The sequence below is a fragment of the Mus caroli genome, unplaced genomic scaffold, assembly GCF_978045245.1.
Source record: "Mus caroli unplaced genomic scaffold, Mus_caroli_1 scaffold_12, whole genome shotgun sequence".
In the NCBI taxonomy this organism is placed as follows: domain Eukaryota; kingdom Metazoa; phylum Chordata; class Mammalia; order Rodentia; family Muridae; genus Mus; species Mus caroli.
In genome coordinates, this window is record NW_028227267.1 from 52,510,343 (window position 1) to 52,535,598 (window position 25,256).

Here is a 25,256-nt window from a genome sequence, read left to right on the forward strand (position 1 = left end):
AGGACTCTGGTTCAGTTCCCAGTACCCACATGGTGGCTCAAAACCATCTGTAACTACAGTTCCAGGGGACCTGACTCTTTTCTTCTGATGTCTGAGGGCACCAGGCATGCATGTGCTGTATACATATGCATATAGGTAAAACATTCATGCACATAAAATAAGTCTAAAGAGTTATCATAAATGAACTTTAGTATGTTCTTAGTGGTTTCAAAACATTGCTATCATGCTGTCTATAGATACTTGTTTGTGAAAATTACATTTAGTTTGCTTTAAGAAGTAAGAAGTTATGGCAACCTAAAATAGAAGACTGGGGAAATGGTTCCGTGAATAAAGGTGCTTGTCACACACGCTGAAGGGACTGAGTTCTAATACCCAGACCCAGAATAAAATAACCGCACATCACAAGCATCTAATCTTAGTGCTCCTAGGGCAGGATGGGTGGCAGAGGCAGGAGAACCCTTAGAAGCTCACGGGCCAGCAAGCCTGACAGACACAGAAGAGGAGATCTTAGCTGAGGTTAAACTCTGACCTCCACTCATGCACCATGAGCACCTTAATTTTCACACATATGTTACACACACACACACACACACACACACACACACAAATAGAGTAACTTAAAATAGAAAGTATGTATAATTACTAAACATATTTGGCATTCTGTAAGTTTCATAAAAAGCTATTTAGTTCCATGAATTGTAATTTAACTGTTCCTGACTTACATTATGTAGCCTTTGGAATGAGTTCATATCACTACTCTAAGTGATACTAAGATGACTTAAGTAACTATGGAGACAGCAGAAGATCCTAGCTAGTGTTGTGTGACTCCAGAGATGACCCACATAGGTTTCCTTTAGAAGAGTAAAGGCAGAGAGCAGTGAGCTGGTCCCACCTCAGCACCTCCACAGCCCACAGAAGCCGTGACATGCTTTTGACCAGTCTCAGCTCCAGAGTCCTCTGATAGAAATCTGAGCGTTTATTACAGGGCTAAATAAGTGGAAACCATGCCAAGTTATAAGTTAGAGAAACATTGAAAGTGGTATACTTTTGGTAAATAAGTCAATGTTTATACAAGCCCAAAACCATTCTAAGAATTGGTTTGCTTATTATGCTTTTAATTAGGTTTAGGTCACAATCACCAAGAAGTCACAGTGAAAAAAATACAACTTTATGCTATCATCCACCCATTTTGCCTGAAGAGATGACTGAAGTTTCAGTCATGGTTTGCCATATAAATAGTCCTACTGATTTTTATCTTCAGCTGGTAAGTATACACTTTTTAAAAAAGATTTTTAAATAGAAATGTTTAACAAAATAAATACAAATTAATCAAGTCTTCTGTACGTTTAAACTTCTTAGAAGCTGCAACTATAAACAACAGGAAGTTCACTGGGCTTATGACAAGTAAAAATCTTTCTCCTACAAGTTAGTGAAATAAAGGTAGAAAAGGATAAGAGTGGTACTTATGTGTGAGTGTTTCTTGCTTCTCTATAGACAAGAGACTGGGAAAGCTAATTCCAACCAGGAAGATCTAAGAACTGTTATTACTAACTTCAAAGTAGAGTAAACCTTCTTAGATTGAGCTTGGGATGTGTGATTGATAAATCAGTTTAGACAGCTAATAAAACAGCAGGCTTGTCATTGGTCTCTCATTGGTTTATATGAATTAGTTCATATATAAACCATAGTCTTTCTGTGAAGTCATCACTAATATCACAGAAAGACTGTGGTTGGGGCTAAAGATGACTCAGCATTGAAGAGTACTGGTTGTTCTACCAGGGACCCACATGTTGGCTCACTGCAATTTCATTTCCATGGGATCTAATGCTCTCTTCTGGCCTTCCATGGGATTAAACATGCAAGTGGTGCACAAGTATGAATACAGGCAAAACACGTATGCACACATAAATACTGTGATAAAGATGCTACTGCCTCTATTAGATGCAGAGTCTGATCACATAGATAAAACATCTTTTTTCCACACAACTCTGAAAATATACATTCTGGCTTGGACTGGGCCATGTTGCTTCAGAGCCTGCCATCTCCAATGTAGCACCACTTTCTGGTTGCCTGCATGATGAATGGAAGCTCCTAGACTTGTAATAAATAGGACATGCATTTCTTTTTCTTCCAATGTCTTTTTGTTTTGATAGATAAGCATAATGTTAATTTACTATTTTAACATTTTTAATTAAAATTTTTTGAGAACTTTATAATTGAGTACTAATATCATTTCTACTCCTCTCTCTACCCACTCCCACTCATCCCATGGTCTCCCATGCCCTCTGAAATTCATAACCTCCTCTTCTTTTATTATTGTTACACACAAAAATACAGCCTGCCAAGTCCACTTGGTGTTGTTCTATGTGTGTGAGATTTTATGAGTGCACCTTGCCCCTCATATAGAGAAGACACTGTATCATAGCCGATACCCTAGGCTCCTGACTCTTACAATCTTTCTGCCACCTCTTCCACAATATCGCCTGCACATTAGGTATAGGGATTGTGTTGTAGGTATATTATCAATTGAAAGGCTGTTTGGAAAAACCATAGGAAGACATAATATTTTGTTATTTTATATGTACAGGGATATATATATATATATATATATTTGAATGAATTTATGCCACTTGCAATGAAAATATTCCCCTAAGAGCCATAAGCTGTCTTAACAGAAACCCCAATACTATATACATAGGAAACCACCTTGGAGTTGTAGGTCAGGACTGTAGTAAGACTCTGTCTCAAAAAAGGGGGGAGGGACTTGTGAATTTGCTGTATTCTTAAGTAAAATAGGTTTCATTTATTAAACTTTAGGCTATATTTGGTATGGTCTGAAAATACTGTTTTTGAAATTCCTATACTTCCCTCTCCCCTAATCAAGGGTATTTGATTAGTTCTCCAAATGCCAGTTATTAATATTAGGAAAGTTTGTTTCTTTGAGGAAAGATCTTGCTATTTGTCCTTGGATGTCCTGGAACTCAGTATATAGTCCAAGCTAGCCTCAACTCCTAGAGATCTGCGTGCCTCTGCTTCCTGAGTCCTGGGATTACAGTTGTGCACCAGTTCTTTTGCATTTTAACTTGAGGGAATTACCAACTTATTTTAAAACTGCTAGGTAAATGATAAGGAAGTAGATATCAGACATCAAAGATACCAGACTAATTCGTGAGCACAAAAAAAAAGGTATTACTGTTTGATGAGAGACATCAGAATCATGATCAGAGTTATGCTTTAATTTTAGCATTCTAATAGTGGGTTGTAAGTATTGTATCTTCCAGTGTATTTGAGCATGCATGATCATACAAAATCACCAGCAAAAAGAGGGTTGGCTGAGATCCATCAAACTTGTGGATGTTGTAGTTACTTTGCGGGAAGTACAGCAAGTATACTCTGCTCAAAGGAAGAATAAATAATAATATAAGAGTGCTGGCAAGATGGCTCTTTAGATAAAGAAACTTGCTACCAAGCCTAACAACCTGAAATTGATCGAGGAAGCCATATGATAAAAGGAGAGAACTGACTTCTGCAAGTTATGCAGCCTCCACAGGGACGGTATAAGGATGTAACCACATTAACCCAGAAGGTGGAAAATTCTGTGGAAAAAGGGCTTTGATGGTTCTTATTCATTATGCAAATGTGGAGGTCAGAGGACAACTTGCCAGAATTGGTGCTCTCCCCCCGCCCCCACCATGTGGGTCCTAGAAAACTCAAGAGTTAACAGCAAAATTGTCAGGCTTCTCAGCAAGCACCTTTGCCTACTGAGCCATCTCGGTGATCCAGAAGAGGTTGTTTTTTAAGATTGATTTCTACTATTTTAATTTTATATATGTGGGGTGTGCTTGTAAGTATAAGTGATAAGGGAGGCCAGAAACTATGGATCCTCTTGAATCTGGAAGTTCAGGTGATTGTAAGCTACTTGACATGATTGCTGGAACAGAACTTGGGGCCTCCCCAAGAGCAACATGCAGTCTTAACCACTGAGCCATCTGTCCAGCCCCAACTCTGAAAAATATTTTGAAAAGAGGGCTGTGCTAGTTTGTAGAGTTTGTTTATGAATTCTAGAGATAGCAGCCAGAAAAATAATATAATCTTGGATTGCATAATCATTTGGATCATTTAGAGAAAACTAAATATAACTTAGAAACATGAGTAGAAACATTTACTGAAGCAAAATGAGAGTTAATGGGAAAATAGTGGTCACTAAATTGTGCATTCAGAGGTTTGGAGAGACTTAAAAGCACTGGCTGCTTTCCAGAGGACCTGGGTTTATTTTCCAGTACCTACATGGTGGCTCACAATCATCTGAAACACCAATTGCAGGAGAATCTAATGCACTCTTCTGGCCTCATGGGTATCATGCATGCACGTGGTGCACATACATACATACATGCATACATACAAGCAACATACACATAAAATAAAAATAAATCTATAAATTTTATGTACAGTATGACTAAGTTTTGCTAAACACAAAAGTTTGAGTATATGTGTATGGACACAGACATAATCTAGATGAACATACAGTAAGTTACTTTGTTGAATGGGATCTTAGTTTTGTTTCTATCTACACATAGTAATTTTATACTGGTTCTGAATGAAATAGGTTCAAAAGAAATTATATAATACCAGATTGATCTATATCTAATGTCAGTTAATGTTTATGAATTTCTGAGCAGTACATGTAATAAATTCAACATTTGAGCCTCCATTTTCTATTAAACTGCAGTGTCATATCCCTTTTTCCTCAGATGGAAAACCTGGACTTTTTATCTCTTTTAAAAACAATTGAAGAATTCTATAAAGGTGAAGATGGAGAAAATCTGGAAATCCTTTGTCCTCTTCAGAATCAAGCCTGTGTAGCTAAATTTGAAGATGGAATTTGGTATCGTGCAAAAGTGATCGGTAGGAAAGTGCTTGTTATTTCCACAGGGAAATGTACACCAGAGCAAGCATCACCTGCACTGTTAGAAAGCAAATCATGGAGGTGTTATCTGCTGCTACCATGTGCCCTGTCATATGTCTTTAGAAGGCATGATAACTTCAGAAGGTCAATCTCTGGCTACTTAGAGTTTGATTTGCTTGATTAGAAATTAACCATTGGGAATCTGGCGAGAAAACCAGTATAGAAGGTGCAGAGCATCAAAACCCATTCTTTGAACCTTGGCTGCCTCTACCTTCATCTGTTTCTTGCTGGTTTTTGTTTGCTTGCTTGTTAAGATGCAAATCTCTTAGCTTCCTTTCTGAATTACTGTATTCCTCTCTCTTAGGGAATTACTTTATTATTTAAATTTCCCTATCTTACTGAACATTTTCTTTCTTTCTTCCTTCCTTCCTTCCTTCCTTCCTTCCTTCCTTCCTTCCTTCCTTCCTTTCTGTCTTTCTGTCTTTCTTTCTGTTTTTTCAAGACAGGGTTTCTCTGTGTAGCCCTGGCTGTCTTGGAACTCACTTTGTAGACCAGGCTGGCCTCAAACTCAGAAATCCGCCTGCCTCTGCCTCCCAAGTGCTGGGATTAAAGGCGTGTGCCACCACACCCAGCACTGAACATTTTCTACACTCTCCTTAAGTGAATTTAATTCAGTTCAACAATAATAGAATTAGAGCTAAGCATGATAGGATTACAATGTTACACCTGTAATCCCAGCACTGAGGAAGCAGAAACAGGAGAATCATTTCAAAGTCATTCTCAGCTACATCACAAAATCAAGGCTACTCTGAGCTGTTTTGAGTGTATATATGTCTCAGAAACAACAAAATACTCCAAAATGAACTGATGTAAAAATTGAAAGTAAAGCCAGGTGTGTGGCCCTGCCTGTAGTTCCAGCTGCTAGGGAAGCTGAGGCAGAGGGGTTCAGGGTCTGAGTGGCTTATAAAAACCTTGTCTAAAAATGCAGAGCATTAGCCAGATATGTGCCAGACTTTTGCTTCAATTTCCAAAACCACAAAAATAATATAAACAAATAGGGGTTGGAGATTAGAGATTTCTGAAAAGGGAGGTATTGGCAACAAACGGTGTGTGGTTGCTCCCAGCCTATGGCTATGAAAGAACAATTATATATGAAGCCATTGGGTTTTGGAAGTTAGACACACCATAAGCAGTTTAGCCTGGTATATTATGTTCTGGGTTTTGGTTTGGTTTGGTTTTACCTCAGAAAACTCATGTCAGGACTTGGTCCTCAGTGCAGCAGTATTGGAAGGTAGAGCCTAGTGGGAGATTTGGGGAGTCATGAGAGCAGAGCTTTTCTTGGAAGAGTGGACTCTTGCTCTGGATTAATTACCAAGGGAGTGGGTGATTTCAGAGCAAGGCTGCCTCTCACTGCCTCTTTAGCATGCACTCACTTGCCCTTCCACTTCATCATGAGTTGAAAGTCCTTACCAGAAACTAAGTAGACATGTAGCCATGTGCCATGGTGTTGAACTTTTTCACTATCTGTATATGTATTTTCTACATTCTCCTCAAGTCAAAAAATTAAATTGAATTCACAAAATAATAAAATTAGAACTGTGCATGGTACTACATAGACTATTATCCCAGTACTTGGGATTTGGAGCCTCTAGAACAGTGAGCTACACATACCACTGTCTTTATAGGGTACACTGTCAGTTACTCTGTTATAGCAAGAGAAAAATGGGCTAGGTCCTGTTGAATTTCAGTGTCTGTAGGTATGTACCTTTTTATTAAAAGGATTAAGTTTAGTTTGGCACTGTTTAAAATGTTTTCCCATTAACCTAAGAACCTAACTAGCTACTACCAAAACAGAAAATTTCAAATCCTATATGAAAATTATTTAATCTTCCAAATTAAATTTTCTATCCTCAGTCATCAATGGTTTTAATTCAGTTAGTAGTTAGTGCCTTAAGCTAGCTAAACTTTTTTCAGATACAATTCTTTTGAATGTCTTTGTGTTGCTATAACTAAGCATCACAGACTGTGCTGCTTATAAGCAGTAGAAATACTGTTCACACTTCTGGAGTCTCAGAAGTCTGAGGTCAAGGCATGGAATGGTGAGGGTCTGGTCTCCCTGCTCTTTGTTGCACTGTTCATTCAGACAGCGCAGATGCCTTTTCCTTAACTAGCAGGAGGATAAGAACGAGTCAGTGTTCCTCAATTCAGCCATTTGACACAGGCACCTAGGTCCATTCACTAGAGCAGAGACTTACGGCTCAGCCACCTCTCTCGTTGCATTGGGACTAAGCGTCAATGTGAATTTGGGAGGGAACAAAATTATTTAAACACTAGAAGAAAAATACTAATGTAATTATCTTAACAAATACATGTGGAATAAATGAACCTTCTACATCTTTAAGGTATTGGCAACTACTTTTAAATTAAGATTATTGGCTTCAAATCCTTCCTTTGTTGAACAGTGGGGCTCTGTAAGGACTAACATTGGAGGAAAGTTGGGCCAGTCTTCATGATGACTTTGAGGGTTAACATGAAAATCTACGTATGACTCAGTGGGTCTGTCTTCCTGCATCTCCCACAGCACCACTAAATGTCACACTGAAGACTGTACTAGGTAACTGATTTGTTGGTTCAGTTTGATATTTTAGCATCTGTTACATCTATAGTTTCATCTCCTTTTCAAATACAGTTACTTTTTAATTCTCGAAACTGGAGGGGTTTGTTTTTCTTTTATTTGACATTTCTTATAATCTTTAATGCTTCTCTCAAGGCCCCAGTTCCAGGTGTTACACATTTGTTTGTACTCTGAGAGATCTTTGAGATCACTTATAGCTCTTTTGTCTTCTCTCCATGCTCGTATCAGTGTTTTAAAGTTCATGTCTATAGATATTTTCCTTGCTAAGCTGTAAAGTAGACTCTAATTCTAGGTTGATCTTATGACAGTTTTTAATCTACATTATTTTCTTTTAATTTACATATTTTCCTAAGACTTCAGAATTTCCGTATGGTTAGGCTTTTAGGATATTCTTAGTTTTGATGTACTTTTAAACCATGGAGTCCTCCTCCCATTTTTTTTTTCCAACTAGTAGTGCTTAATCTGTAGGAGTGCTACACATTTGTTGTTCTGGAACACATTTCACCTGGCAGTACACTTCATTCTTCTCCTGATTTCTGGATCCTGTGTTCATCACTTGAGTTTCCTTCTCTGTTTTGGTGCTACCATCCTACATTGTTTTGCTCAGAAAAAGGAAAGAATAAATGAGAGGTAAATATGAGACAGCCTGCCTACTGGCTCTCTTCTCATGTGTGCTTGATATTTGGGTAAAGAAACAATGCTGTTGGTTAAGTTTCATACTCAGGCTTTCTATAGTTTAAAACTACATCTCAATCAGAGTCTTAAAGAAGAATAAAAATAATAGTGCTGAAACAATTGGGAATTCTAGCCTAGGGATGCACATAGGAAACTGGGAGATTCCCCACATTCTTGACTTACACCTATGACAATAGGCACCATCTCAGCTCTAATGGATGTTTACTACCTGGGACTAACCAGTGCTCTGCCACCTGCTTCTACTTTTCCAAAAGTCGGTAATTCTGGGTTGCTTCCTCTGGTAATACTGTGTTACTGCATCAGTCTTTCAGTTTTGAAATGATAGAGAAAATTTCATAGCCTTGTATGTGTGGTTAAGAAGTATAAAGTCTCTACCATCCATTGGGGGTGATTTCATAAAAGTCAGTTTTTCTTATTCAAGTTTCTACATAATTGAACTTCCCAAAGGAAAACAAGACTAACAGAGAGACCTGCTAAGTTTGTGATTCTTCATTTCATAACTTTTAAGGATTGCCTGGACATCGGGAAGTAGAAGTTAAATATGTGGACTTTGGTAATACTGCAAAAATAACACTTAAAGATATGCGGAAAATAAAGGATGAGTTTTTGGAACCCCCAGAGAAGGTAATTTACCTGTTACAAACACTTCAACTAGGCTATTAGCCCAAAATGAAATCGTTTTCTACATAGAAATGCCATGTTAATGACTGTTGTTGTCTGTAAGCAGTGCCTGATACAAGGACTATAGACAAAGTGCTACTTTATACCTAAAGTACTCTGAGATTTAAAAACACGGTATGGACCTAGAAGTTAGAGCACTTGCCTAGTATGTCAAGGCCCTGGGTTCAGTCCCAAGGTCTGTAATAATAATAAAAGGTATGTGTTGCCAAATAAATATAAACCTTTAATAAAAGTGTATTTTGGTCATAAGTACTTATTAGTTTGGAGCTTTTCATTCATCATCATGCGCTCATGTCATGTGTTAAGAGTTTCAATTTTTTGACATATTGAGTTATAAAACTCATCTCAGAAGTACTTCTACTATTGTTTAATTTCTGTGTAAATCACCAAAGGTCTATAATAGAAAGAGAAATGTGGAAAATATGTAAAATACTTAACCATAATGATCTCAATGGAGTAGGATAAGAAGGAGGCTTATTTTTAACTTATCTTCTCTTGTTACTTAAATTTTTACTAAGATATCTTTTTAAAAGATTTTTGTTGCCGGCAGTGTGCACGCCTTTAATCCCAGCACTTGGGGCAGAAGCAGGCAGATTTCTTGAGTTCGAGGCCAGCCTGGTCTACAGAGTGAGTTCTAGGACAGCCAGGGCTACACAGAGAAACCCTGTCTCGGGAAAAAAAAAATTGTCACTTTAGTCTCTTTTTAAAATGCATTATGTCTTACTTTATTTTGTATGTCTGTGTACATACATCACAGTACTCATGTAGTCAAAGAGACAACTTGTGGAAATTGGTTTTCTCCTTCCATCATGTGGGTCCCAGGCATGGGACTCGGGTTTTCTGACTTGGAAGCATTTACCTTTACCTGTGTAGCCATCTTGCCAATCATAAAAAGAAACTAGAAAATGCGGATGAGCAAAAATATTCATTGGGGCTGGAGAGATAACTCCATTGTTAAGAGCACTGGCTGCTCTACCGAGGACCCAGATTTGATTGCCAGCACTCATGTGGTAGCTCACTGCCATTTGTATCTCCAGTTACAGAGCATCTGGTGCCCTGTATGGTCTCTGTGGGCACCAGTTCAGGAATGCATGTGATGTACAACATGCAGAAAAATACTCATATGCATTACACAAATAAATAAATATTTTACAGTATATTCAATATTTTATCCGGGCATAGTAACACATACCTTTAATTTCAGATTCCAGGAGGCAAAGGCAGATAGATCTCTGAGTTCAAGACCGGTGTGGTCTATATACCAGTTTTGTATTAGCGAGTTACATGGAGGACCCTGTCTGAAAAACAAAAACAAGAATATTAAGTGTTTTTAAATTTATATTCTTGAAGAATATATCATTCACAATGTTTTGTTTTGTTTTGAGACATACTCTGTAGCTCTGGCTGTCCTGGAACTTGGCCATGTGGACCAAGATGGCCTCAAACTCACAAGAGATTCGCTTGCCTCTGTTTCCCAGGCTCTGTGATTAAAGCTGTGAGCTACAAGGTTTGACCATCTTTCATATTCTTAGCAGTTCTAGAATGAATATAAATTGTCCTGTATGTCTGTGTGTCTGCCTTTACAGTATATCATAAATGACTTTTAAATGAATACTTATTGTTCTTCTATATGAATTGCAACGATTTCATTCAACCATAAATGACTTTTAAATAAATGTTTATTATTCTTGTATATGAGTTTCAACAATTTCAACCAAATTGCTAATTCCAATTACTTTTGTTTACGAAGTTATTTTATGGATAATCGATGCATTTGATGATTCTTAACTAATTTGAATTAGTTTATTGATTTTGAGGGTTCACTTGATTTGTTTGAGGGCTTTCTTTCTTTGAAGCTCTGGAGTTAGAACCTAGGACCTCAAGCTTGCTTTTCCAGTGCAGTACTAACCAAGCTATGTAAACATTAGCTTTCTTCACTTACAGAAAACTTTAACATAACTAGAAATTATGTTTATATTCTTAATGATGGAATTTTGTTTGATACAGGCAATTAAATGTAAGCTGGCATATATTGAACCAAGTAAAAGATCACAGTGGTCCAAAAAGGCTAAAGAGAAATTTGAAGAAAAGACTCAAGATAAATTTGTGACATGTTCTGTTATTAGTAAGATATTTCTATTTTTTCTATTATTGTTGTTATTATTATCTAAATAAGATTAACATTATATAACAGACATCGTATCTTAGATCAAATTCAATGCACCTTGAGTAGTAACAGTGAGAAATAACATTCATTGAGAATTAGGCTTAGGGACTTTATCTCCTGTAAGCCTTACAGACAAAGCACACCAGACAATAAACATACCATTAAAGACTAAAGTCATCCTTACAACAGATAAAATTGGTTTGCACCTTTACTCTCTGCTACTTGGGAGGCTGAGAATCACTGGGGCCCAGGAACTTGAGGCCAGTCTCGATGACGTAGCCAGACCCCACTTAAAACAATAAAACCATCAAGTCACCTTCACTGTGGTCCCTTGCAAACCTAAAGCCAAAATTAGCTTGTCTACATTTGCTTAGTCTAAGGTTAAGTCTTAGGCAAGTGAAGGGAGACAGAACATGGTTGGTAAATAGCTTTTGTTTGCTTGCTTGCTTATTTGTTTTTCTTTCCTTCATTTGTCCCAAGTAAATTCAGTTGTAGATTCTCTCCATATTTTGAGAAAAGTTGTAAGCAGTTTTGGAAGTGCTCAGGTCTACAACCCTGGTTGGCCACTAACCCACAGTTTTCTAACACATGTTCTGAAAATCGAAGGTTGATTGCCTGAGTCTGATTTGAGTTGTTATGACATTCGTCTTTTTGCTGGAAGCCTTTTTGGAAAGCCTTTATCTCCTTTTACAGTAAGCACACATTCTACTTCAAGATAGTAATGTGTATAAACTGCTTGCCCACACTCCATTATAGGTACTTACTATATACATTGTATGTGCATTTCTCAACTTGAAGAATTCTGAATCTCCAAACACATCTGGCCCTAAAGGTTGCCAATAAGAAGATGGGGATCTTGGATAGAAACACACACACAGATACAACATACATATGTATATTTGTGTACACATTTTATCTTTTCCAAATAACACCTGCCAGAGTTGGGTTCAGTGAGTCCTAGTATACAAGATACATGGGCCATGTTTATTTAGAGAAGATTTATAGCTGCTTTTCAATTCTGTCACATTATCATTAGATGAACCCACCTAGCATAAGAGAATTCTCCTGTTTATAGTGAAGGAAGAGAGCAGAGATTAACTACTGAAGGTTGACTAGCTTAAAAATGATGCAGTTTCTATGATAACTTTTTAATACAAGAAATTGTTCAAAAATATTAATTCAGTTGAAGAGTAATATAATTACAGAAATTGCATCCTTGGTCTGTAGATTTTTTAAATCTGGCTTCTCTGAGATGAACAACAAAGTTCTCCTAGTCCTTGAGCAAATTCCTCTAAATTTGAAACAACTTTAGTTTGGAAGCAGCTGCTCAACCTTTGTCTATAAAACCGTTGATGTTAGCAGCTTTCTTCAGTGCTACTCCATGGAAAGTACAAGGCATTGTGTATCGTTATTACATGTGTTTATTAGCAGGGAAGTAAGGCGCATGCATGGAGATCAGAGGAAAACTTAAAAGAGTCAGATTTTTCCTTCTACCATGTGAGACCCAAGAATCCAACTCAGGTCATTAGGCTAGGCAGTAAGCAACTTGTCTCCCCTACCCCTACTCCCCCCACCCCCGCACCCCGCACCCCGCCCTGCCATCTTGCTGGCCCTTGGATCTCTTTTTTGATTACTCTTTCTTGCTCATTTAATCATTTGTTAATACCAGGGATAGCCACCACTAATTATACCATAATTGTTAGCTAGGATAATTGGATTTAAGGAGTGCCAAAGGGTCCTGCACTACCCCAGCCACTACCCACCACACCACAACCCACTCCACTCCCATTTACTCGTGAACTGATAAAATTGGGACTTAGAACAGCCACTGCTGGGAAGGGTAGCTTTCCATTAGTGTAGATTCCTGGCTCATAAAGCAGGAAACATGGAAGAAATCCAGGATGGCAATAAAGAGTAACTACGGACCGTTCGCCCTGCGGCATTGAAAGGACTTCGTAAGGAGGAGGAGGATCAGAGTATCAAGGCTCACCACTGTCAGCCGCCTGCTCGTAGATAATTTCCATGAGACATTGAGTAGTAACCAGAAATACTTTGCTGAAAAAAGTTTTCTAATATGTATTCTTAAACTATATAATATGTTACTGCTGGCAACTGGTTATCTTTTTATTTAGAATTATCATTCCGATTTGCAGCTACCAACTGCTCTCAATTTTGCAAAAGGGATAGTCATACAGATTCAGTATATATTTGAGGTGGTGTTTCTTACAGGCTGGAGAGATGGCTCAGCAGTTAAGATATGGCTTTTCCTAAAGAAATGTTTTTATTTGTCAAGATACTTACTAAGCAAGTTCCTTGCTATATACTAATACTATTAAATAATTTTACCCTTAACTCCTGGTTTGCTATAATAAGTAGATATAAAAAAGCAGTTTTCTCAAAGAAAACTTAGTTTGTCCTAAATAAACAAAAGTTACAGAAAAAAATACTACTTATTTGAGAGTTCTGAATTTTTGTTTGTTTTTAACTCTTTTTGGCCTTAAAAAAGCTATAAATCATCCAAAATAATCACTGGCCTAAGTTAATTTTCATTCACTTTTGTTCTTTTATTTTCCATAAAACGATATATGAAAATAAAACAGTATTTCTTCCTTTGAAAATACATTAATTTATATTTTATGAATCCAAAACTTTAAACTGCTTTTGGCTCATTATAAAAAAAAAAAATAGCACATGATAACCTAAAATAAAATGTATAGCATTCTATATGCTATCCATTTGGGTAATTATTAGTAGTCACTGTGGCTTCAGAATTCTGCTCTAACTCCTAGGGAAACTGTAACATTATTCAGCCAGAAATTTCACATATGGAAAAGTCATAAGTTGCTTCCAATTTTTAAAAAGCAAATTTGCTGATATGTACAATTTCCCAAACTAGTCTTAATGGTTTTACAGAGATTCTGGAAAATAATGTGCTCTTGGTTGAGCTTTTTGATTCTCGAGCTCCTGGAAAAAGTGCTGTTAGTATTAATGACCAGCTCGTGAAAGAGGGCCTAGCATCTTATGAAGCAGGGTAAGTAGTTGGTAGAGCATCACTGTAGTTCATGGGTAACATTATCAAAGCAAAGATTACGGTAAGGGGGATAGTAGGAGTCGTTAGTTTAATGAGGAGTAAAGCATCCTTCTTTTCATTCCTAGTTAGGACCCTGAAAATCAAGAGAAAGAAGGGTTTCTTGCCTAGAGGTATTGTCACAAGCCTTTAATCCCAGCACTGGGGGTGGGGGTAGGGTGTGAAAGAGGCAAGCAGATCTCTGAGTTTGAGGCCAACCTAGTCTAGAGTGAGTTCTAGGACAGCCAGGGCTACACAGAGAAACCCTGTCTCGTAAAAAACAACAGACAGACCAGCAGACAGAGTTAGTTCTTGAGCTCAAGATTACTTCTAAGAAAAAGAAGCTTAACATCCTACTTCCATGCAGAATCTGCTTAAGCTTCTTGGGCCTACTTAAGAAAATCAGGACTAGAACAGCACTAAGGATAGTGGTAGAGTCTGCACTCCCAACTTAAAAAATTTTTATTTTCCTAAATTTGAAGGTTTACTTTAGCCAGGTTGAAGCATTATTGTTCCTAGCAAGGCACAGCCAGTGACCAAGGTGATCTCAGAAGCAATGGAGACTTGTGCAAAGAGGGTGGTTCTTACAGGGTCTCTTACAGAGCACCTGTATGTAGCCATCAAAAGAAGCGACATTTGAGCATCTATTAGCATAAGCCAAAGAGATAATAACCTCCAGCAGAGGCCTGCAGAGATTCCTAGTAGTCCGAGGTTAAGCATAAATACTGAAGTTGTTTTGCTTCATGCCTTCTAATGGGAATTGCATTCCTGTTCTCCAGCCAAAGGTTGGTAAAGTCTGAATTGTCTTTGTGAGTACAGAGTATCAATAGGAAGAATTGAAGTTATGTATGGATAAGGCTGGTAAGCTTATCCAATTTAAAGTAGAAAGTTTGGGTTTAGCTTTTCTTTCGTGTTCTTGCTTTGGTGCTGGCTAAGTAGCCTTTTAAAAGGGAAAAAAAAATCAACTTTAGTAATTGCTACTGATATCAAAGTTAGGGATCAGAAAATCATAGGTGAAATGTATTTGTCTCTAAAAATAAGCAAGTATTAATATTTTACTGACTATTCTTTTTGCCAACTTCTGTTATTTTTCAGATATACCCTCAAAGATAATTCTAAAAAGCATCTTGAAGTATGGGATCCTTCTCCTGAAGAAATTATTACAAGTGAAATAAACAACTTAAGTCCTTTATCTGTGAAATCTCTACCTAATGAGAATTTCCAGTCACTGTATAACAAGGAGCTGCCTGTGAACATATGTAATGTAATATCTCCTGAGAAGATTTATGTTCAGTGGTTATTAACAGAAAACTTACTTAATAGGTACACTATCTAGTAAAAGCAATTGCCTTGTGGTTTTGTTCTTTGTATTCTTTGCTTCAAATAGCTAGATTCCATAGTGTTTAATTTTGAAAGCCACGAGAAAATTTCAACTAATTAGTCTATAAACTCTTTTTTAAAAGCATAACATTTCTTTTTTAGCTATTTTCATCAATACTAGAATGTATGCCACAAGTACTTACTAAGCACCTTACTCCTGTCAGCCTGGATTTAGTGTGGAGGATTGCAGTAACACATGGGTAATTCTTTGCTGACATAGGGTTTAAATTATAGTAAAGAGAGATGATGAAAAATAAAACTTAATGTGGAGTGATGGTAAAGGAATAATAAATAAAAGTAAAGCATTTGAGGAGAATGGTTTTAAGATGATCAAAGAAGACCTTACAGAGATGAAGGCTTTTCAGATGTGTCCTAAGCTGGGCACTCAGAAGTCAGAGACAGGCAGATCTCTGTGACTTCAGGGGCAGCAGGTTCTGCATAGTGAGTTCCAGGGTAATCATAGCTACATGGTGAGACACTGTCTCAGTGGCTGGATGGATAGATAGATAGATAGATGATAGATAGATAGATAGATAGATAGATAGATAGATAGATAGATAGATAGATAAACTTTGAGCTGTACAAAATGGTATATACCTGTGAAAATCCTAAACTGCTGTCAAATGTGTCCTGAATGAGGCAAGAAAGCATCAGGGTTGTACCTAAGGAACCTTTATCACAAGCAAAAGGAAGAACTAGTTCAAAGGTTTGGAAGTGCTTTATACAAAATTCAAAGAATAGTGCATTAAGATTCACCAGAGTGAAATGACCAAAGGGATTTGGTAGAAAATATCTGTTTAGAGAATTAATTATTTAAGAAGTTATTTTAAATTAAAACACGTTTGTGTCTCTATAGTTTAGAAGAGAAGATGGTAGCAGCGTATGAGCACTCAGAATGGAAGCCTGTTAAGTGGGAGTGTGATATGCACTGTGCTGTTAAGGTCCCAGCTAAAAATCAGTGGCGAAGAGGCCAGATTCTCAGAATGGTTACAGACAAACTGGTAGAGGTAAATGCAGAGTTAAATGCAATTGTGAACGTACATTTTTCGTTTGCCCTATGATTACTTAGTTCAATTCTTACTTTTCTTTTCAATTTGAAAAAAAAATGTTGACATTTTCTCTAACCTTAAATTACTGCTCTCATAGGTCTTGCTTTATGATGTTGGTGTTGAACTAGTAGTGAATATTCACTGCTTAAGAGAACTTCAAGAAAATCTAAAGACAATGGGAAGATTATCTTTGGAATGTTCACTTGTTGATATAAGGTAGTTTTTAGCTAAGTAAATTAATTTTCTCATTGTATATTATCATTTTAAATATTTTAGCATGGTGTCTTGTCAGTTTTAATTAATAAAGTCTAAAACTTTCATAAAATCTTATTAAGGGTTTTTTGGGGGCGGGGGTTGTGCGTTGTTGAGACAAGGTCCATCCATGTAGTCTTGGAACTTGCTATGTAGACCAGGCTGGCCTTAGACTCACAGAGATCCACTTGTATTCTATCATGCCTGAATTCATTAAGGATTTTAAGAAGAGGAAATAAATGTTTGATCCTATAAATTTAATAGCACTAAAGAAATAGAGGGAAGTTAAATAGATTTCAGACTGTTGAAAATAAAGAGCTTTGAGGAAAACTAAAGGCAGATAGAAATATGTTTCATAGGTTTCCAGTTACATAGAAAGCTAGAAGTGTAAATTAATAATAGTAATACCACATGGTATAAAAGACCGAAAGAAAATAGAATCTGAAAACTGAAAAGTCAACTGGGTATGAGGGCCTTACCTATAATTCTAGCACTCAGGAGGCTGAAACAAGAGATCATAAGCTTAAAAATCAGCCTAGGCTAGATAGTGAGATGGGTCCAAAAAGAGGAGGAGGAGGAGGGAAACCAAGGAAAAGGAGGAGGAAGAAAAGGAAGAAGAAGGAAGAAGGCGAAGAAAAACAGCCAGGAGGAAGAAGAGGAGGGAGGGTTGGAATTTGTTCAGAGTAAGATTATTAGAAGAAGAAAAAACAGGGATGACAGTTCATAACCCCGCCCCCTCCCCCAAAATGAGAAGAGATGAGAAATGTGGGCTAAACCTGGAAAGCACAAAAGCACATTGACTGTTGAGATGGCTCAGGGGGAAGAGGCACTTGGCCACTGTGCATAGTGAGTTTTTAGTCTCCTGGACCCACACGCTGGGAATAGAACCAATTCCCCAAGTTCTCCTTTGACCTCCACATTTGTATTATTTATTTGTGTGTGTATACACACACATGTACACAGTATAATTTTTATAGAGAGCTAAGATCATTTTAATTTTGAAGAGAAAAATCCAAAGGATTCCAAAAAAAAAAGAAAGGTGTCTGACACCCAAGAAAAATCAGTGCGTTTAGCAGACACCCTAAGAAAAAGCCAGTAGCAGGACAGCAAAGCAGATGCTAAAACTGCAACCCATAGACGTACGTGGGAGATGTCAGCACTGTGTACTGAGAGTACATGGCTTATCCGAATACTGAACTAGTGATAACTCTAAGTCATCACTAGTGTGCTATAACAAAAAATAATTGACATAATATAAATATGTAAAGGAGATGGAAGCTATGGATTTGATATCCAGCCAAACTTCAGTGTAGCTATAGAACAGATGATACAGAGATGAAAGATAATATATTATATATTTAAGCATAATATATATCATATATAACATAGATATGTGTATGTGTCTGTCTATTAAAATAGGAAAGACAAATGATGAGAATAGCCTAAGTCCATGTTCACATTTGCTTTCCACTATAGAAGGTCCAAGCTGTGCATGCGATTACATTATTTCTCAACAGTTCGATTCTCTGTGGTACTCGCTGTAATAAAAGAGATATTACTTTTGCTTCAGGCCAACTGGTGGAAGTGACAAGTGGACAGCAACAGCTTGTGACTGTCTCTCATTGTACCTCACTGGAGCCATAGCAACCATAATCTTACAGGTGGGTAGCAGGCATGCTGTCTACTTTTATGTCCCCTTGACACAAGCTAGAGTCATCTGAAAGGTGGTGGGAACCTCAGTTGAGAAAAGGACATCGTTTTAATTAGGGATTGATGGGGGAGGGGCCAGCCCATTGTGGGTGGAGCCATCCCTGGGCTGGTGGTCCTGAGTTCTAAATAAGAAAGCAGGCTGAGCAAGCCATTTTGAGTAAGACAGTAAGCAGTACCCTCCATGTTCCTGCCCTGCTTGAGTTCCTGTCCTGAATTCCTTTGATAATGAACAGTGATATGAAAACATAAGCCAAAAGAGCCCTTTCCTCCCCAAGTTGCATTGGTTGTGGTATTTTATCACAGCAGTAACCCTAACTAAGATACAGGGTAAAACAGTTACAACAAATTCGTATTTATTATTTTATTGAAGTTTTCATCTATCCTAAGTTTATTTTCTTGTTAAGAAAATAACAGCAAAATATTTGGAATCTGTTTCCAAAACTATATTGGTCTTATGTCAAGGTATTATGCTTGTATATGATACTTTGTGGCATGGTAGCATATAGTAATAATCCCAGAACTATGAGATAGGAGGAAGATCAAGGGTTAAAGGCCTAGCAAGGCAGTTGGAAGGCAGAGAAATCTCTCTGAGCTGGAGGACAGCCAGGGCTACATAGTAAGACTCTGTCTTAGTTAAAAATAAACAGAGATATAAATAAGTAAATGATGTATGTGTGTGTGTGTGTGTATTAAGAGACATAAACAAATGTGGGAAGGCTCATGTGTAAAGGTCAGAGTACAACTTAGAGTAGTTGGTTCTCCTTTTACCTTTGTGGGATCTGGGTATTGAACTCAGGTCATCAGGTTTGTCAGCAAACGGCCTTACCTGTTCAGCCAGCTTGCCCTCCAGACAAGCTAAAATGAGTAAATGAGTAAACAGATGTTCCACAGTGTTCATGTGGCTAGTTCTAAAATTGCATGCTTGAGTTGAAATTTTTATGTTAAAAAATAACATAAAGTGAACTGTCTTACTAGTCTTTAGAAAACTAAGCTTCTCATAAAGTCGAAAGGCACTGATAAAATATGCACATTTGTGGCTGTGGCTTTGGGAAGCTTGTCTTCATGAGAAAGTGTTCTGCGTCCCTATTGGTTTTACCTCATTGAATTTCTTACGTAACTCACTTTCATGTTACCCTTGTAACATACACTTTCTTCACTTTCATAACGTTTCACATGAAGTAGAGTGTGTTTGTAGTAGCTTCTTTTGTGTGCTGTAGAGCACAGAGTATTATAAAGCACACACTGGGAACTTTACAGTTGAAGGGAACAGAAGACAGCTACCTGCCTATGCTTCCCCTTACCTCAGTCAGGAAGGGAAACCTTGTTTGTTTCCTGTTTCCTTGGTTGTGTTTTTGGATGTCATGTGAGAGTTTTATCATTTGTCTTGTTCTTGGTCTATTTCACCATGGTAGCAAGATCTTCCTAATTCATTCCCAAAGCACAAACCTGGCAAGTGAAATGATTTAAAAAGATTACCATGTCCGTCAGTACTGACTCTCTTCCATGATGTTTACCTTCTATATTTAGATATCAAAATAATGTTATCTGGGATTGTTTCTTGCATAGAAAATCTAGAAGAGATTATTTTGAAAAGTATTACTTAAAAGATTTCACTTTTCTCTCATAAATCTCTTCAGGAAAGCAACACAACGTGGCCATTACCTGTGAAAATTTTCTGCCGAGATGAAAAAGGAGAACGTGTTGATGTTTCTAAATATTTGATTAAAAAAGGTTTGGCATTGAGAGAAAGAAGGTACAGACTTTGAAATAACTTACTGACATTAATTTCTGATGATGTTTCATAATTGCTTTTGTGGGTGTTTTCAAACCTGAGCTGCATTTTATTTGCACTTAAAGATGATTTATATTTTAACTCCTAAAGAGCCACCTCAGAAATAGAGTGCTTGTTTTTTATTCCTGTCAGTCAGCTCTTACATAATGAAAACTGGCTTAGCACATACTGGTTTTCAAGAATGTGTGTGCATTTCTTAAGAGAGGACTATGTTAATTGGGATCTTGGATAGCTAGATTTATGAATTATTAACCCAATGAGGATGACTTATAAGATGGAAGAAAGGCAGAGATGGGAGGAGTTTCTAAAAGAGGGTGTATTCCCCTTCTTGTCCTTATATAGAGTTCTCCACATGTAACATGGCATCAGATTTATGGGTGGAGACCCACAATTTTGGAAGATAATGTTGTAGAGCCAAGAAAAGAGCAGTTATCAGTTGTCTCTGGTTCCAGATGATCTGGGTAGATTTACCTTTGCTGTTTGAGTAGTTGTTGTTAAGGAGCTTTTGTGGACATCATAGCAGGAAAAGTTGAAGAAGGGAAGAAATTGAAAAAAGGATGGGGGAGAGATCCCTGAGAGCCCTTGCTTTTAACAACTTTCCCCATGAAATGGGAGCCTTGGACATAGCTCAAAGCCAGCTTCAGGGGTGAGCATCAGTTGTTTGTCTGACATGACAGAGATTAAAAAAAAAAGCACAGTTTTGTGAACAAACATTTTCAGCCTTTTGTTAATATGAAAAAAGAAACAGGAATGATTTTATAAGGAAAAACAGTAGGGGAGGAGACTCAAGTGCTAGTCTTAGGATCAGAGGCTAGGGTCTGGGTTCATTCATCAGGAGGGCATCTGTGTAAGGCTGTGTTGAAGAACCATCTGAATGAATGAGTCAGCTGATAACTAGAGAGTAGCCTACAAATAGAACACAAAACAGCTACTTAAGGGATAACCACAAGTATAGGCCCAGAGGACTATGAAAGGTTTTAACACTAATTTAAAATAGAATTTGTTGATAAGAAGGAATGAGATAAATGAAAAAATTAATGATAGAACTCTGAAAGGCTTGTTTTATGATATTTGAGATAAGGTTATATGGAAAGGCATTAGTGGGTAATGAATTTATTATAGATGACCTCAAATTAATTTCTTTTTTTGGTGGTGGTAGAATTTGTTGTAAGACAGTGTCTTGCTGTGTAGCCCTAGCTGGCCTGAAGCTTACTATATAGGCCAGGTTAGCCTTGAAGTCTCAAACATCAACCTGCCTCTGCCTCCTGAGTGCTGAGATTAAAAGCTTGCTCCACCAAAGCTAATTTTTCATTAATTTAATTTTGGGGTTTCTGTTACAAGAATATTAAGCCACAAATAGAGAAAAGTAATAGCCTGACTACTAAAAAGGCTAAAAATAGCCCAAAGATAATTTTGTCTTGAATTTATATCATATTCTAACTCTCCAAACCCCATGGTTGAAGTTTTGATACCATGTGCAGCTGGTTGACTTTCCAACAGAGACAGAGCTTCCTTTTGGCGCCTCAGCTTGTAAGGTTTTTGTTAGCCATGTGTGTGTGGTGGCATGTTTCCTGTCCCAAGTACCTAGGAGCTTATTCCTAGGTCTGATGAAGATGAGGCTGAGGTGTCAGGAAGATAGATCTTTAGGAGAAAAAAATGATTATCAAAGCCTCTAAGAAAAGAGCAAGTCAGGGCAGAGGGGAGGGTATAGGGGCCTTTCAGGATAGCATTTGAAATGTAAATGAAGAAAATAATAAAAAAAGAAAAAAGAAAAGATCAAGTCATATTTATAGAAAGAATCTTTTGTATGATGTTCAGACACAAAACCCCTGCACAAAAGGAGTTCTTGTGCAGGATTCCAAGTCTAAGAAACAGGATGCTAAGGCTGCTTTTACAAAAGTTCTAGCAGATTAATATCCAAAAGCTTATTATAAAGCCCTGAATACCATGAGAGAGAGAGAGACTTTTATAGACTTCTGGCTCCTTTGCCTTCTGTGTGTGGCTCCATACATTCTGACTGGGTGTTTTAAACTGTTAGGTAGTGATGGCTTAATGGAGAAGGGAGAGGGAGGAAGGGGCAACAGGATAGTTCAGTCTGCACGTTCACGGGGATACTGGCCAACTCATGTGACCATTTCCTGTTTTTCTTTCTCTTAGGGCCTCCTCCTCCTAAGACATTCCCAAGTAGTCATCTTCATTCAACAGTCATTTAAGCCAGAGTTTGTCAATGTTACCATGGAAAAAACAAAAAGCAATTAATAATTAAATATATATTAAATTTTTTCTATTGGTTTCTTTTTTTTTTTTTTTTTTGGTTTTTCAAGACAGGGTTTCTCTGTGTAGCCCTGGCTGTCCTGGAACTCACTTTGTAGATCAGGCTGGCCTCGAACTCAGAAATCTGCCTGCCTCTGCCTCCCAAGTGCTGGGATTAAAGGCGTGTGCCACAACGCCCAGCTTTCTATTGATTTCTTGTGTGAGTCAGGAAAGCTAATGACTTTTAACTCCTTTATACTTTTAGCAAAATTTTAGAGGTGTTTTTAAATTTTATTTTATCATTTTATGTGTATGAGTGTTTTGCCTGGCACCCACAGAGGCCAGAAGAGGGTATCCAACCTTCTGGAACTGGAGTACAGGTGGTTGTGAGCCAACATGGGGATCTGAGAATTGAACCTAGGTCCTCTTCAAAAGCAGCCAGTGCTCGTAAGTGCTGAGCCATCTCTTCATCCCAAGATTGATTTAAAAACAAACAACCAAAAAAGGACTTTGAATCTTAGGCTGGAGAAATGGCTCAGTAGTTAAGAGTACAGGCTGCTCTTGAGGAGAACCTGGGCTCAGTTCCCAGAACTGACATGGTATCTCAGCAGTCATCTCCAACTCCAATTGCAGTAGATCAGATGCCCTCTTTTGGCCTCTAAAAGCATAGATATACATGTAGGCAAAACATCCATACACATAAAATAAAAACAAGTATTTACAAAACAATCTTCATGGCATAACCATAATAACATTAACAAATTAATTTACCAACAGATTAAAAAGAGTTATTTCCAAGTATCATTTGTAGCAAAAGCTGGATGGAAGTTGTTAAACAAACTTGGGGCATAAATTTTCTAGCTCCCAAGAAAAGCAGAAACATTTTATATGTTAATCCTAGAGTTGTTTATTTTGGAAGGGCTACACATGTTTTAGGTAAAGGCTGATGGACTTTACCCTGGAGAAGCAGCGACTGCAGCGCTGGGGCCAGGTCTGCTGAAGACAGAGTTAATCATATCCTCCTGAGCAGCAGCAGTGGGTTTTGAAGAAGCTATCTGGGCCCTGAATATTCAGTTCGCATCTTGGATTTTACCTGCAGAGGAGATACCAACAGATACATAGATACAGAAAAAATAGATTCAAGAACAACTCAGTATAGATACAAGTAGATATAGATACGAATGGGTACATATATAGATACAAATAAAGTGGGTGTTGTAGGTGCAGATTGCCTAAAAGCTGTACCTTAAAGTTAGCTTGTGATAAAAGAAGAAATAGCATCCCTGGATGACATGGAGGAGGGAGGAAGAACACAAACACGAGCATCCATACAGCATTCAAGGAGAGCATGTCTTTTAAAACTCTCCTCCAGGAAGAAGCCTGGAGTTGGCTTGTCTTAATTAGGATTTCTATTGCTTCAATGAAACACATGACAAAAGCAAGCTGGGGAGGAAAGGGTTTATTCAGCTTGTGCTTCCACATCACAGTTCATCATCAAAGGAAGTCAAGAAAATAATTCAAACAGGACAGGAACCTGAAGACAGAGCTGATGAAGAAGCCATAAAGGATGCTGCTTCCTGGCTTGCTCAGCGTGCTTTCTTATAGAACCCAGGACCACCCTTCTGGGGGTAGCACCACCCACAAAGGGCATGCTCACATCAATTAGCTAATTAAGAAAATGCCCTATAACTGGGTCTTATAAAGGCATTTTCCTAGTTAAGGTTCCCTCCTCTCAAATGGCTTTAGCTTATGTCAAGATTAAACTATCTAGCACAACTGACCTCTCATCAGCTTGACACACAACCTCTCTTTTCTTATTCATCCCCAAGATCTCACATTAAAAACATAAATAACTGTAAAAATCTTAACAAATTCAAACACATTGAAAGCTCAGTTCCTTTAAAATATTCAGCCTCTTTAAAAATCCAAAATCTCTCTTGAAAGTTAGTCTCTCAACTGTAGGCTCCAGTAAAATTCAAAATTAAATATGTTCTTACTCCAAAAGGGAAGAACCAGGGTATAGTCACAATCATATCAAAGCAAAGCTAAACTCAAACCATTCAATGTCAGGGATTCATTCACAATCTTCTGACTCCTTCAAAGGGCTTGGGTCACTTCTCTGGCTCCTCCCTCTGCAGCACACACAGCTTATCTTCTAGGCTCCAACTGGCTCCATTACATCACTGCATTTTTCATGGTGGTCATCCCATGGTGCTGGTATCTCCAAAACTTCTGGGGTCTTCTGCTGCTGTAGGGTTACACTTTCACCAGTAGCCTCTCCTGAGCCTCCTTCTTGGTGTCTAGCCTCAACTTCTCTTTATAACCCTTCTGATCCTGAGCCTTCAGCTGCTCCTGAGGCTGCACCTTCACTAATGACCTCTATGGCTTCTCTTAGTCTCAAGCCTCAGCTGATCTCCATGACCCCTTAATACCTTCAAAACCACTACCACCTGGATGACTCTCACACTACCAAGTTCAGCAGCCAGTATATGATATAACCTTGACCACCTCTGGAACACAGCTTTGTTGTGCTCTCAGGAAAAACTTCCCAGAAGATTTTACCTCAAGGTTGCTGGACTCCTTTTAATCACGGATAATTCCTAAGCATCAGCAGACCAGTATCAAGTATCCCAGCAAAGCAAAGGTTTCACTAGTAGTTCTGGTATCC

General features: G+C 37.8%; 1 protein-coding gene across 1 annotated transcript in view; it reads left to right on the top strand.

The window, feature by feature from the left end:
- Rnf17 (ring finger protein 17) overlaps positions 1 to 25,256 on the top strand; it is a 137,031-nt gene that overhangs the window by 78,779 nt on the left and 32,996 nt on the right. Inside the window, exons 16-25 of the mRNA XM_021182183.2 lie at positions 1,123 to 1,264; positions 4,752 to 4,905; positions 8,746 to 8,861; positions 10,926 to 11,043; positions 13,999 to 14,116; positions 15,248 to 15,475; positions 16,389 to 16,539; positions 16,679 to 16,797; positions 18,404 to 18,494; positions 20,181 to 20,296. Coding sequence (XP_021037842.1) covers positions 1,123 to 1,264; positions 4,752 to 4,905; positions 8,746 to 8,861; positions 10,926 to 11,043; positions 13,999 to 14,116; positions 15,248 to 15,475; positions 16,389 to 16,539; positions 16,679 to 16,797; positions 18,404 to 18,494; positions 20,181 to 20,296 — 1,353 coding nt within the window. The remainder of the gene's footprint in view (positions 1 to 1,122; positions 1,265 to 4,751; positions 4,906 to 8,745; positions 8,862 to 10,925; positions 11,044 to 13,998; positions 14,117 to 15,247; positions 15,476 to 16,388; positions 16,540 to 16,678; positions 16,798 to 18,403; positions 18,495 to 20,180; positions 20,297 to 25,256) is intronic.